The sequence below is a fragment of the Hippoglossus hippoglossus genome, chromosome 18, assembly GCF_009819705.1.
Source record: "Hippoglossus hippoglossus isolate fHipHip1 chromosome 18, fHipHip1.pri, whole genome shotgun sequence".
Classification (NCBI taxonomy): Eukaryota; Metazoa; Chordata; class Actinopteri; order Pleuronectiformes; family Pleuronectidae; genus Hippoglossus; species Hippoglossus hippoglossus.
Window position 1 is genome coordinate 12,357,450 of NC_047168.1, and position 14,249 is coordinate 12,371,698.

Genomic DNA, 14,249 nt, shown 5'->3' on the forward strand with positions numbered 1-14,249 from the left:
GATGGTCCCCGTTATTTTTTATTTTTTCTTCTTTACTCCAGAGAAAATAAAGATATGTTTCTCTCACTTTAATGTCCTGTCTAATTGTATGTGGTGGATTGTAAACGGTGGCTAAAGTTAGTTTGGGAACTATAGCCGGTGTCTGGGGCGGACACAGCAGCCCGGTCTGTGTTGCCCGGTGGTTTTCGACCACTGGCAGGCAGTCTGTACTCTGCAGGAGAAATAACTACAATTGTCGAGCGTTCTCCTCTTTTTTTCCCTCGTCCCTCCTCCCCGCGCTGCCCTCGCTGCCTGTCCTGCTGATGTCGGGTTTTGAGGAAACCTAGAATTGAGGGCTGTTTTTAGTGGTCGTGTGTGACGTTGTTCGTTATTGAATTTAGTCATGTCACCAGAGCTGGAGCTATGTTGGTAACGTGCTGGCAGGGTGAGCGATGCGTGGGACGTGTGTATTTGAATGGTCGACCTTTGCAATAAATACAGGACCAGCATGAGTTCATTAACTCAAAGGCACAAAAAACGACTCGCTTCACAGATTCCAGAATCTTTGGAAGCGCACAACTTATTTGAACTATTAAGATTGAAGTCCACTTTTCTTCTTTTAATCAAATTTTGATATGAGCAAAATCTCAAATTCCAATAGATTAAAATCTACTGTAAAAAGCGACACATATTGTTGTACTTATTACTCGTACACTTTCTTAACAGCCTAAAATTGAGCCCTGTCTTTGCAGAGTGATTTTTTTTTTTGCACATGTTGTGTTGCATGCAAAATCCTCTGGCAAAGTCCGGGGTTTGTTTTCAGCTCTCGACTGTGGCTCTCATCCGCAGACTCTCTCCGTGCTGTTTGACAAGATTCTCGCATAGGTGGTTAAGGGGATTGTAGAGTTTGAATCTGTGTGGGGTTATAATTTAGTTATTTTAGTTAGTTGTAATTTTTCACGTCCATGTGACAGAAGTAGTCCCTCTGTCTTTGCAGCAAGAACATAACTCCTTCTGTGTCACGTTGACTCTCCTCCGTGTTTGCTTGTGTTGCAAATTTTCTGCAGCTGCATCTGTGCAGTGGGAGAGAACGTGAAAAATATTGTGAGAGTTATCTGTGACACATGGAAATCAACATAATATGAAGTTTTCCGGTCGTCACACAATCGTATTACTTTTGCACTCTAGTTGTTGAGTTTCATTTACAGTGAAACTCCTTTTTCATGTTTAACCAACGTAAAGAAAGTTGTGTAAAGACTTGATTCATACTTAATGAGTTTTTATATTTTCCTTTCCAACAGCAAATCCTGCGTCACTCTCGCGCGAACGCCACCAAGGTCATTTTCCTGATCACCGACGGCTACTCCAATGGGGGAGACCCTCGGCCGGTGGCGGCAGCTCTGAGGGAACGCGGCGTGGAGATCTTCACTCTGGGCATCTGGCAGGGCAACATCCGGGAGCTCCACGACATGGCCTCGCACCCCAAGGACCAGCACTGCTACCTGGTGCACAACTTCGCAGAGTTCGAGGCGCTGGCTCGTCGAGCGCTGCACGAAGGTGAGAGAAACAGATGGGGGGGGGTTATGGGATAAACTCAAACTGCTTTTATTTTACATCTTTTAAAGACAGGATCACAGCCCTCTGGGGGTCACGTAAACCCGAATCAAAAGAAACATCTGCGATTTCACTACACAGCTGCATCAAATCTCACCCTTTTCCCACGTACACAATTTAACTGCACAAGGTAGTTCTAAGTTTGAGTGAATTAAAGTTTACGCTGCTGGTTTTCTCTTTGAAGCCTCGCTGCTCCCATCGTCACCATTTGACCTGCAGTAATATTTGTTAAATGAAGGTTGGACCCTGTTAAAATTCAGTGTTTACATAGAAAGAGAATGGACAATATTTTATAACGGAATCTGACAACGTGGATTTTTGTGGGATGTGCTGCCAGCAGCTATTAGTCCTCACTTCTCCACAGATTGGACAGAACAAGGCACTTTTCCCACACTTGACGGGAACTTCCCTCAAATTGGTGAAAAGAAAAAAAGGATTCAGTCAGGGCTGAGTCGCCACAAAATGTCAAAGTTAACCACAGAGTGTGAAGCAAGCTGTAAATCATGCACATGCACTGTACATGCATGTTCACACACAGAAGCAGAGATCTGTGCAATCTTCTTCCTCATCCTCTTCTGCATTATTCTTCGTCTTCGTCTTCTTCTTCGCAGTCTTCCTCTTCATCGCCTCCTTTCCCTGCGCTCCCTCTCTACCTTCCTGTTCTCTCAATTACAGGAAAATAAAAAAGGAGCAGGTTGACGTGCAGAGAAACGGCTGAAGTTTCCATTTTGCCCTCGGCTCCCAACTTCTAATTGCAGTCTCAAACCATTTCTTTTGATTTATGGCCTTTTATTAGTCACTGCTGTGTTTTGGAGCAGTTTATACTCTGGGGAAAAAAAGGATATGGCCATTTGCTCCCTTAGCCAGTTGTACATGTGTGGCTTGTAGGTGCTGCACTTTTTTTATTTATACACTTCAGAAGTCCAGCCTGTAGCCAGTCTCAATTACATAATGGACAGAACAGGAAACAGAGGGTTTGAGACTTTCCCTTTGCAAATTAGTGTTATTCATTTCATCATCATTATGTGAAATAGATAAACTCCAGCAACACAGTATTAAGAACAACTTTAGTGATGACTTTTGACTTGCTGTTGCTGGATTTTTTTTTACTCCTAGGACCATTTTCATGCACTTTGAAAGGGTATGAAATGCCAGAAACTCCCACTTTCAACCTAATATATCTTTTGCATATTTTATATATCAGTCTCACTCACAGTAAATTGTGTGTTTGCCAGGTGGTGTAATCTGATCCCACGGTGTGTTTGTTCCCCCCCCCCACAGACCTCCCCACAGGAGACTACATCCAGGAGGACCTGTCCCGCTGCTCCTCTCTGTGCGAAGCGGGCAGGGACTGCTGCGACGTGATGGCGAGCTGCAAGTGCGGCACACACACCGGCCAGTACGACTGCATCTGCGAGAAGGGATACTACGGGAAGGGGCTGCAGCACGAGTGCACAGGTAGGACAGAGGGAGGAACACCGCCGTCGTGTCAGGGTGTCGGCAGCCATTGCTCCTTTTTTAATGGTCTCAACGAGCTCTTTGTCTAATTTGTGTTTCAGTCTCAAAGGGCCTCTCCTCTTTGGGAGGTGTGCATGTTTTAATGATTTAAAGGGACATATCAGGAGAGTTAGAGTTTTAATTTGGAGCAGCTATGTTTCTATGTATGTGTGTATTTTATTTTTGTGTGCATCTAGAAAGGTGAATGAGTAAAGATCATTTCTAACTTGTGGAAAATTACACATAAGATTTGACTTAAACTTAAATTGAATCAGTTATTCTGTGGAAGCGCAAGATTTCGCTGCTTCTCCCGTCCTCTTGACAAGCTTCCTACTTTGAAACAGTCCCTAACTTGAGCAGTGGCAGCCTCTGTCTCATTTTCGTTCTGCGTTTGAGCCTCTCATTCACACGGAAGCAGCCTTTGGAGTCACTAAAAATGCGATTTTTACGAACTTGCCCTTGTCTTTGCCTCCGTCACCGTCTCCACCTTGTCGGGACCGCTTGGCCTCAGGTTGCCGTTGAGCTCACTGTGGGCGAAAGTAAAAATAAGCAGCCTCTCCACTTAACGCTGTGTGAGTCGTCCGCAGGGCAGATCGCTATCAGCAGACCCAATAATGTGGGCGGGCGTGGTGGTCTGAGACAGCGATATGTTTGTGTGTGTTCAGGACCTCGGCGACCTTCCCTCACCTCTGACTCCCAGCTGCACGGTCACATCCTGTTCTCCACCTTCAGCCTCCTCCTCTAAATCTCAGCTCGTGCGTCCATTTCTTTCTGCTCCACACTCAACGATAAACGCTGCTGTCATTTTAGAACTAACTGCCTTTTCTCTGTGGCTCTTATTGCTTCGCCTCCCACTTCTGTTTCATACATATCCATCTGAGGAACTAAGACATCTGTTTCATGTGTTGCCAGAGGGCTTTGCCTTTTACCCTTGTGTTCTTTACTGCTGGTTATTTATAATGTCTGGGGCTTTAGGACTTATTATTTTATGGTTGCACACAAACGTGACTTTAGATAAGAGCATCGGCAAAATGCATGTGTTTGTGTGTGACCATAAACAGTTACTTTTAGATGGCGTCTCTCCGTGCATATGTATCTGGGGGTGCACACATTTGAAAATGGCTTTTTGTCTTCTCTTCCTCTCAAATGCAAACATTTACTTCTCCTCTCATCTTTCCTGGAATCTCCTCCGACTGCCCTTGACATCTGAAAATATGATTTTATGTAATCTCATTTGACTCCACAGTGTTTTATTTAATGGGAGAACAATGGAGCAGTGTCAATCTAGATTCTCTTTCTGACTCTCTTTCTTATTGATCCCCAGACCAACATATTGGTTTTGTCTCTGCTTTTGTGAGGAGGAGGAGGAGGAGGGGGGGCTCTTTTATGTGGTTAAATTCCACTGAAATATATTTCTGTTGAAAGATCCCACCACAGAAGTGACAGATGATCAATGTGGCATCGCATTAATTATGTTTCGCTTGAGTGTGTTGCCTAAAATAATCGCTGCAGCCAATCAAGTTAAAACACTTGGCAGCGACGGGCCGTTTTCGGGTCTGTTGAAGCTCCACGTTGCACAGAGTAATGTTGCAATGATGCAGGTGGTCTCTCAGTCGTTAAAGTGTAAATGTTCGAGGCTGAGTATTCAAACTCGCAGAGGAGCCCAGCAGAACAACTAACAGATGCACTGGCTGGTGTGTGTGTTTGTGTGTGTGTGTGTGTGTGTTTGTGTGTGTGTGTGTGTGTGTGTTACACGTCAGTCATTTAGACGGTTCACCCTCTGTGCAGGGGAGACAGGTGGGAGGGGCGCTGAGTCCACTAGAGAAACACAACCAGGCCCTCGAGGTCCGACTCTTCGTACCCACATGTTTTCAGTTCACAATCAGATAACGTGCAGAAAAGAAGAGAACGAGGAGACATTTAAACGACAGATAGGGGTTCAGAATTCACTGAGAGAAAACGAGATGACAGGAGGGGGAAGAATTTGCGAGGCGAGCGCCAAAGTAAAGGGCATCGGGGTCAACGTGCCAAGAAAGCACGCCTCCTTAATGCTTATCAGATGTCGTCGAGACCGGAGCCCCGTTCTGCTTATTAATGTGTTTTAATGGTTTAATTAATAGCAGAGCGCAGACTGCAGAGCGCAGACTGCAGAGTTGGCTCGGCGGGTCGAAAGGGAAGGAAGGACACGGCGAGGAGCTGCAACCGCAACTGGGGACGGCTTCCTCTGTCTGTCTCCGTCTCCTCGTCTCTTATATTATGAGGAGTGGGGAATTTCATTGTCAACACTCGAGTGTCTGTAAGTCATCGTCGGAGAGTGTGCAGGCCAGTGTGTCACAGTGCTGCTGTTGTAGATTTGTTGGCAGGCCACGGCTCTGTTCACCTCCATTTTGGTTTTCTTAACTGGTGTGAAATACCCTTGTATGTGTTTCTGAGCTCTGCATTTATAGAGGGTTTTATTCTCTAATAACTTAAAAGGCTTTTTTGCAAAGTAACAGTGGCTCCAAAACCAATTAGATTTGCGGTGGAAGGAGTACGTAACCAAGGAACATGCAAGTAAACTCCACAAGCTCCTGCTGTTCTCCAGCGTCTTGCTTTAATATTCTCCTGCTTCAACCTCAGTGGGCTTGGCCGAACAGTGGGTGTTATGTGAATTATGGGGAGGCTCTGTGCTTCAGTAATGGCAGACGGACACACTGCCAGCGTTTTGTCACTCTGGTTTGTGTAAGCTCGACGGTGGGTGTCTTCAGGTGAAGGTTTGAAAAAGGGTTTTATGCTTCTCAGATTTTGTTTTCTCACATCATGGGCCTGTCAGACAATTATTATTATCTTTGGCTGAAGGACTCCGCTGGAAACACTGTCCAAGTCCCTCCAGAGCACAGCCGTGTTGTTTATGAATCTGTCGACAGCCAAGTGAAACAGCCTCTTCCACAAAACACGACTGGAATCCCATCAGATAGAAGCGGGCGATGAACCTGGATCCTGCGCAGAAACAGAACACTGTTGTTTCTCTCTAATACCGATTTCAAGCTCTCGATATCTCTATCACGGAGGATCACCGGAGGAATGGGGGAGCGGATAAGAGACGTGGGGGGTGCAGGGGGGGGGGGGGGGGGGGTAACATGTTTTCCTCCTGTCACACATTCTGGCTTATCAGCTTCTCCTGTAGCCAGAGAGAGGGACAGGAGCTCTGGACTGTGTTAACGTGGTGTCAGTCGGGCTTTGTTCTGCTCAGGGCTGCTTTGCTGGGGATGGATGGAGGAGGGGGGGGGGGGGGAGAAGAGATAGAGAGAGGTAAAGAACATGAAGAAAAGAAAGGAATGACCACGAAGAAAAGTCAAGAATTAAGTCTGTTTACTATTTAGTGTATCGCTCTTTCTCTTCTCTTTAAACATCCATCAGTTTTGTTTGTTGATGGATGATTTGTACTGTGGGACGCGAGGAGCCAGATGATTTACTGTCATTGGGACATGAACTGCTGACTGGAATACTGTGAGTGGAACAAAACATTTCTTCAGAACTGATCCTGGAAGAATTGCACAATGTTTGCTAAATTAATTTCATAACAGCCTCTTGATCCCAAGAGGAGACGCGTGGCCGTGGCGTTGCTCCGACTCGACCCTGAAGGCAGCACATCCGTCTCTCTGTGGACGGACTGCAGCAGTCTGTCTCAAGCGACTGTGGCCGCACGTGCATTGTAAATATTTGCGGTGTGGATGTAAACGGCTGAGAGAGGGGAATCCTCGAGGTGGACATAAATTCAGCAGAGGAATTAAAATGCCAAGAGGAGAGGTGGGATTTGCTCAGTGTAATGAAAAGACCATGAACAGTGTAGAAATAGGAGGAATGTTGCAACCATCACTTCTTTTCTTCTCGGCCTTTGTCCGTACGTTACTCTCTTCCACGTTCAGAATGAAATTTAAAGACGAAGCTACCGAGGATCAATGTTTTGGTGAACTCTGGAGGAATGCTCTTGAACTCGACACCACGTCGGTTATCGCTGTCTCAGACACTCTGCAGCTCATCTCGCTCCAGGCAGTCACGTTAACCGTGACGCCGACACTTACTTACACACAGCAGCACACACATACTGCTCGGGGATTAACACATACGCACAGCCATGTGGTTTTTGGCGTGCTTTGCATGCCCACACCTCTGACCCATTAAAATATACCATTCAAGGATGTGACGCGTACCAGATGCCTGTCTGTAGAGGCAGCGGTGCAGAGTCTGTTTATACCACCTGGGACGGCTCATCCACGTATCGGCATAGTCGAAACAATCTTGACGTGTGCTATGCCTTTTTTGTTTGGTCCATGTCCCATTCACTAACATGGAGGAGGTACGGTGAAGGATCTTTACTGCAGCCAGTCACCAGGGGGCGATTGATCTAATTATAATAAGATCAGGGGAACCGAAACATTAACATTCAAGTTTCCATGCAGAACTTTTCAGTCTGGACCAAAGTCTGACCAACCAAATATCCTAGAGCCCCCAAATTTGTGCCACTAAAGGACGGTCAGGCAATCAAAGTATTGACATTCACCTTTTGGAGACGGTTAGTGTTTGCAGCACATGTGAAAGACCCAGTCACCCAGTGGTTTATAAGGCACCTTGTCATTTCCCAGAATGTTGTTAGTCAGTGGTAAATGTCAACCCTTTGATGGCGTCGGATGAAAGGTCACAGCAGTCATAAAATCGTAACTTCTGTTTGCTCAGTCGTTGTAATTTGCACCTAAATGTTTTCAAAAGTAAATATATCTTTACCAGAGGAGTGAATTCACCCGGCTCGTCCAACAGGTTACATAAACCTACTTATAAAGACTCTCTATTTCCTGCTACTGCATAAATCCTAATCCCCGCAGCATCAATAACCACAGCAGACTGTCTGCTTCCGACCAGAGCGTCTGTCCAACTCCTTGTTTCTCATGTTTTTGTGGTGGAAAGTAAAAAAAAACCTTCAGTTGCTCAACACAAAGTCTGGCTCAGTTTTAGGAGGAAAAATGCAGAGAGGTTTTTTTTTTTTTTTTAGGGGGTCGATAGAGAAGCCATTCCCCCAACTCCCTCAATTACATAGTTTGATCTGATTGGATGGAAGTTTGAGTTTTTCCGTTTTTTCTTCATTGAGCAGAGATTCCTAGGTTTTAGTCAAGTAAGGTTCAGATTATCAACCTTTTGGGACTGAAATGCAAATTCATAGAAGCAATTAACACAGTAATTTGCTTTAGTTAGTAGTTATTAATAGTCATTCTTGCAGTATTGCACAATTACGTCCACTGGGGCAAGAAATGCAAGCAGTTAAACCCCTGATATTAACCAAAGTTACTTGTATTAGAAATCATTAGCTCGCTCCCAGACTAAACGGTCTCCTGTAAAGATCCGTGACAATTCACAAACCGACTTCCTGTTTCCACTTTTAACTACCTGTATTTTGTGTGGCTGTGTGAGCAGAGATTTCCTGCCCAGCGAGGGATTATTACTGGACTATTACTAACTCTGTATTTCACCTGCCCACCTCGTGTTTCTTATCCCGTTGAACTTCGCACAGTGTCCCCAGGTGTCGACTATTACTCTGTGAACATAATGTAATTTAACAGGCAGAAACGAGAGCCACAGCTATGAAAATAAATGAACTTGAGCAATTTGTTAAAAAGTGAAATACAAGCTGAAAAAGAAAAGGGGGAAATACCTATGACTGAGTTGCTCTGCTGCTCTTAAAGGGTCCCACAGTGTTGAATCTGCCCTCAGGTGCTTTCCGACAGACTTTCATGTGTTTTGCGAAGGTGTTTGAAGTTTTTCTTTCCTCAGAGCAGATTGTACACATCAGGTTTAAAGTACAGTGCAGTGTTGAAATCCATATTAGCCCCTCCCTCAGCACCACATGTTTCAGCCAGGTCCCGCCCTCTCTTCCCTCATTAAATGACACATATAGGTCTGTAAAAGGCCTTAATTGATGACTAGTGCTGCCGTGTTTGTAGGTCACGGATGCTGTAAAGCAGACGTGACTTGTGTTATAAACTGAGGCCTCTCTGTATGTGCGTGTGAGTGTGTGAACACAGGAAAAAAGAGACAGAGATGAAGGGGCGACGAGGCAGCGAGGCTGTAAACTGACCCTAATAGGACCCTCCTCAGCAGGAGAACATGAAAAACAAGGAGCCGTGAAACAGCCAGGGGTGCGGAGCAGACGCTCACTGTGTCATTAACACTCTGCCCACCCGTCCCTCCATCTCTCTTTCCATCGCTCCGTCTTATTTTCCTCTCCCGGCTACTCCCTCGTCTCGGCTTTCAGAGCCTCTCTCTCGGCTACTGTGCCATGTCAACAGGTGCCCGCACATAAATAAGCCCTTTGCAGAGATATGACGTAAACCTGGAACACCTCTGTAGGTCTGAAGGAGTGACCCAGGTCACAGACATAAACTGTGTGCGTCAGTCAGGTCGCAATTTATGATGTTTTTTAAGTCATTCAATCTTTTATTTATTATTTGTTATTTCACCGGCTAAAAAGCCGGGGGTTCAACCCACTGTGACGTCAGCCATTGGTTTGTGAGCTGCTGTTTTGGAGCCTTGAGTTTGTCCAGCACCATCTTGGCTTTTTTGACCAGAACCATATTCGTTACCATATTTGGAGGAGCATGCGTACCGGGCTTTATCATCTATTTAACTATAAATGGGACCATAATTCACAAAACTAACATTGTGCTGTTTTGAAGAAGACTTAAAACTGGAGATTGAGACCATAAACTCTGTCTAGAAATGTTCTCTTCCTCATTTTAAATCATGAACTGTCAAGAAACACCACCCAGGGCTCGTAGATGCACACATTGAATCATCAATCAATATCTCCTCCTTTTCTTTGTGACTCCATTTCCCGTGTTACACCTAATTTAAACTGACAAATGCACCCATGAGACTTTCAAGGTGGAATGAGTTTCATAAGTGCTTCTGTCCAGTGTCTGTTTCAAGGCCTTTGCCCTCTCTTCAAATCCAACATGTTTGTCCCTCGCTGTGACCCTTGCCGGCCTCTGGATATTTTCACTGACCCTTTTCAGTGCCCCCCCCCCCCCCCCCCCCTCCTCTTCCTTTCACTTTCTGCCCTCCTCACTGTGTGAGGTTTGAGCTGACTGACTGAGACCTCTCCAGTTGACAGGAGCGGATGAAGAGGGATACGAGCAATGTCAAAGGTCACAGGATAAGGATGAAGGAAATCATCAGCTGCCGGCCTTCTGGAGAAGCCTCATCTGTCTCTCTCTGTCTTTCAGCTTCAGTCCCCTCATGAAACCACATTTAAATCTGCTAGATACAGATTTTTGATTTAATGCACATTTAACCCCTAACCCGAACCCTAAAAACGCAATGTTAAATATGTGTTTATAATGTTCGGATTCATCCCAAATTCGAATAGGTTCTTTCTTGGCCCACGTCCCATCCTTCCATCAAGTTTAGTGGAAATCCTGCCGACAACAAACCAACAAACAAACCATTAGACAGCTGCAAAAACAAGACCTCACACATTTCTGAGTGCGATGGTGCTATATGATAATCTGGTTTAGAGATTGAACACAACAGACGCCACCGATCACCTCAGTGTGTTTGGTTCTATGGGCGTTTTCTTTCCATCTTTATTCAAGAGGGTGGATATTGAGTGCAAGGTTTTGAGTGAAAGCAAATCTGAAAGTGAAATCAAAAAGTTCAACTCTCGAAATTAAAGACCACGCTAGAAAAAACACCCATAAAATGTCTTTCTTCTTTATGTGCACGGAGATACATCAAAAATAGAGAAACACACTAGCACATAAAGTTGTGTGGTTCTGTGTCCTGTCGGTGAATCTGTTTAGCAGCATCACTCCCTGAGCTCCCACTGGGAAACCGACTCTGAGGCTACTGTGGGAACAGAGAAATGCGTGTGTGGTGGTTCGAGTGTGCGTGTGTGCACATGGTGGGATGTCTCATGGCGTGTTTGTGTTTGTGTGCAATGCACGCCAGATAACACATCCGTCAAATCCCGTCAGGAAATGTGGAAAAACATTTAGGAATTTGGTGAAACGGCGAGACAACAGAAAGGGATATGACAACAGGCCCTTTTTTTCTACCAGTGTGAACATCCTGAGTGATGTGCCCCATTGTGCAGAGTCTGCTGAGATCACGCCGCGGCCTTCTATCACGACATCTCTCAGGATTCTGACATCTGTAATCAGGCACACCCGACTGGAGACCAACCTGTGTTTGCACAGTTGTTTAGCGGTTTGCCTCGCTCTCCCGATCGTTCCCGATCGTTCGCAGAGTCTGTAATAAACGAGCAGGACCGTCTCCCTGTCCTTACAAATCCATGAAACGTGTCCAGCAACTGTGGTGAGATAATCTCCTCTGGGAGTCGGGTTAAATAGTAAGCAGGCAAAAGGCCACGAAGCAGCCACTAAACTTCTTCAGTTTCCTCTCCAAAGACAGACTTGCATCACATCGCAGAAGTTTCACATTCCTTGGATCAGGGGATCCGTGGAACGCCCCCTCCCACTTAGATGGAGGCTGTGTAGGTGGACAGCTGTGCAGCAGCCACATCTCACCCCCGTCCCCCTTTCTTTTCTTTTTTTTACCCCGCAATCAATCCAGCTGGAGAACAGACCAGACTTCAGTGAGACTCGAGTTGATTTAGAGCCTCCTGACACCATGAAGATGGGATTCCCAAACTTTTCCAGTCGCAGGTGACCCGTGTGTTGAGGCTGGAAAACTCCTGTGACCCTTATGGTTGTAGACGTAGTCTCATTGCACATTTTGATTTCCGTCCCTGTCTGAATGACGGGTGGAAAAGTGCATCCCTGAGTGGAACGATAACTGAAGTAGTTGACAGCTGTCTGTGGACTGGCTGTGGGATTCTTCTCAGTGGATTCTTAGGGCGTTTCCAAACCTATTGCACCTTCGCTTGGTGCGGACTTCTGACTTCTCAGTTTAGTCTGAAACAAAACAACAGATGTGAAAGGTGCTCCCTAAATTTCAACGTGAAATCAAAACTGTCTGGATCTAATAACTAAGATGCTCAGGGACATTTCAGCATTTTCCTAATAGTCTGTTTGGCTCATTTGCTCTTGTCCATTGAAGTAGCCATAGTGGCGTTGGGGTTTTTGTGATGACCCTCTCACATATGGCAGCTTCTTCTCCAACAGCACCTCACAGATCCATTGGCACTCTTCATGGGTTCATCACATCAGAGGAAGCTCAGTGGGAGACAGGTGCTGGTGCTCTCTGTGGAAGCTGCAATGATGGAGGCCCTAAAGCTAAATGCAGAGGTATTCAGTCAGTACCATTAGGGCTGAATGTGTTTGACTTTCTAACACTTAAGGGATCGAAATGTCCATCGTTACTGGACACATGTATCATTTACATTCCTCACATCCATAAATCCCATCATTTTAAGCTCCCCTGGTGGTCCAGATGAATTCAATGTCAGATGCATACAGTCTCCTGGCTCTGAGCAAATGTATATCCAGACTGTGTTTATGTGAAATGAAACATTCAACCCCCGAGCAACAGTTTTGTTTCGTGCCTCTGTCGGGCTGTTGCGTGAATGTATGTCTGTTTTTCCGTAGGCCAGACTATACATTTTAATTGTCCATTTCCAGGGTCTATTTGCGCGACTCAAATGTGCATGTGAAGTCTCAGTTAAGAGTGGAAAGTTTTTTCCTCGCATGTGAACATTGTTTTCTCAGCGAGAAACCCTGGAATTTTAAGGTCCAACTTAACAACATTTCTGGTGTGAGAGGGTTTTCAACCGCAGGCGGCCAGGGCCTCCGTCTGGATTTAGCAGCCTGTTCACAATATTGTTTAGCTTTGAAGACGACAGACAGACACAACTCGATCACGGAACCATGAACGTGATCGAGTTTTGCAGTTAACACTCACGATGTGACCGTTAACACAACGTTTACTGTCGCCCGGACAGTTTTTTGTTTCGTAGTGTGTAAGAAGAGGTTTCTAGTCGCAGATTGATGTCGGATAAAGACCATAGTTAAGTTTCTGATTGATTGATTTGACTGAATCCCCATAAAAAAGGTAAATAGACGCAAGGTATAAGTAACAAAATAGAAATAACTGCATAATTTACTATTAAGCACAACATGTCCCATCTACTAACATGGAGGAGGCAAGTTTATGACCTACATACAGCCACAAGGGGTCGATCGAGCAGTTTTAGCTTCACTTTTTGGGAGCCGTCCTGTCGTCCGACTTTATTTACAGTCTATGGTTGATACCATACATGTTTTGAGGTTCGATACCCAACTCTTTAAAGTTTTTAGGTGGATCAGAGTGAAAATGTGAGGTTTCCTACTTCCTCCTCCCTTTATTTAAACGTGAATGCTTCATGTTTAAAATAACATTTGGTAGACAGTATGTGAATGAGCGCTCCATGGATCTGCATTTGTGTCTGCAAGCATGTGTTTGTGGATTTTTGTTGGACTAAGCAGAATCTGTCCCTCTAAGACGAAAACCACTCTCTCTGTTTGTCATTGTGGCCGAGGAGGCAGATGTTCCTGCTCTCCCTCTGGATCTCCTTTCATCGTTTCAGCCCCGGTCTGTTTTTAGGCCTGGCTAATCGAACACAGCGTCCCCCCAGAGACGGGAGAGATTCTCGTGTGATAGTAACTTTGGCTCCCGGACCAGGATGTGTCTGCCAGTTTGGAAAAAAGCAGTTTAACAGATGAACTATTCTGTGCTTGGTTTTGTCGTTGTCTTTTCTCTTTCACTTCCTGCGAATGTATCCTTTTTTTCCCCCCGGTTTTAAATGCTACTGACAGCCAAGATATTTAACTCTCGCAAGAGACTTTCTATTCCGAGGTTTGGACTCAATTCAAGGAGTCAGGGATCTTCTCCAGTTCTACTCATCAAAGTCTGTTTACTCTTGCATATGTGAAGAGGTTCTATGAAATATTTAGTGGCTCCAGAGGGAGCTGCAAGAAATCGGATCAATTGCCTCAAGTGATGTCAATAGATTCAGTGTTTGTTTAAAAAGCATGGGTGGGGGGGGGGGGATGGAGTTGAAGCAAGAAATGAATTCACCAGACGTCAGTAGAAAACTTGTCATCTCCACTGAAGGTTATGGAGGCTGAAGGCTACATTAGCTGCGACTAGAATAAGACACATGTACATGAAGATGTGATGACGACATGATA

General features: G+C 45.2%; 1 protein-coding gene across 6 annotated transcripts in view; it reads left to right on the forward strand.

Moving 5' to 3' along the window:
- svep1 (sushi, von Willebrand factor type A, EGF and pentraxin domain containing 1) overlaps positions 1–14,249 on the forward strand; it is a 78,340-nt gene that overhangs the window by 25,837 nt on the left and 38,254 nt on the right. For 5 of the 6 annotated variants that reach the window (XM_034615360.1, XM_034615356.1, XM_034615357.1 and 2 more), the window contains 2 exons: positions 1,281–1,536; positions 2,875–3,051. In XM_034615360.1, coding sequence (XP_034471251.1) covers positions 1,281–1,536; positions 2,875–3,051 — 433 coding nt within the window. The remainder of the gene's footprint in view (positions 1–1,280; positions 1,537–2,874; positions 3,052–14,249) is intronic. The other variant, XM_034615359.1, reaches the window with a different exon arrangement.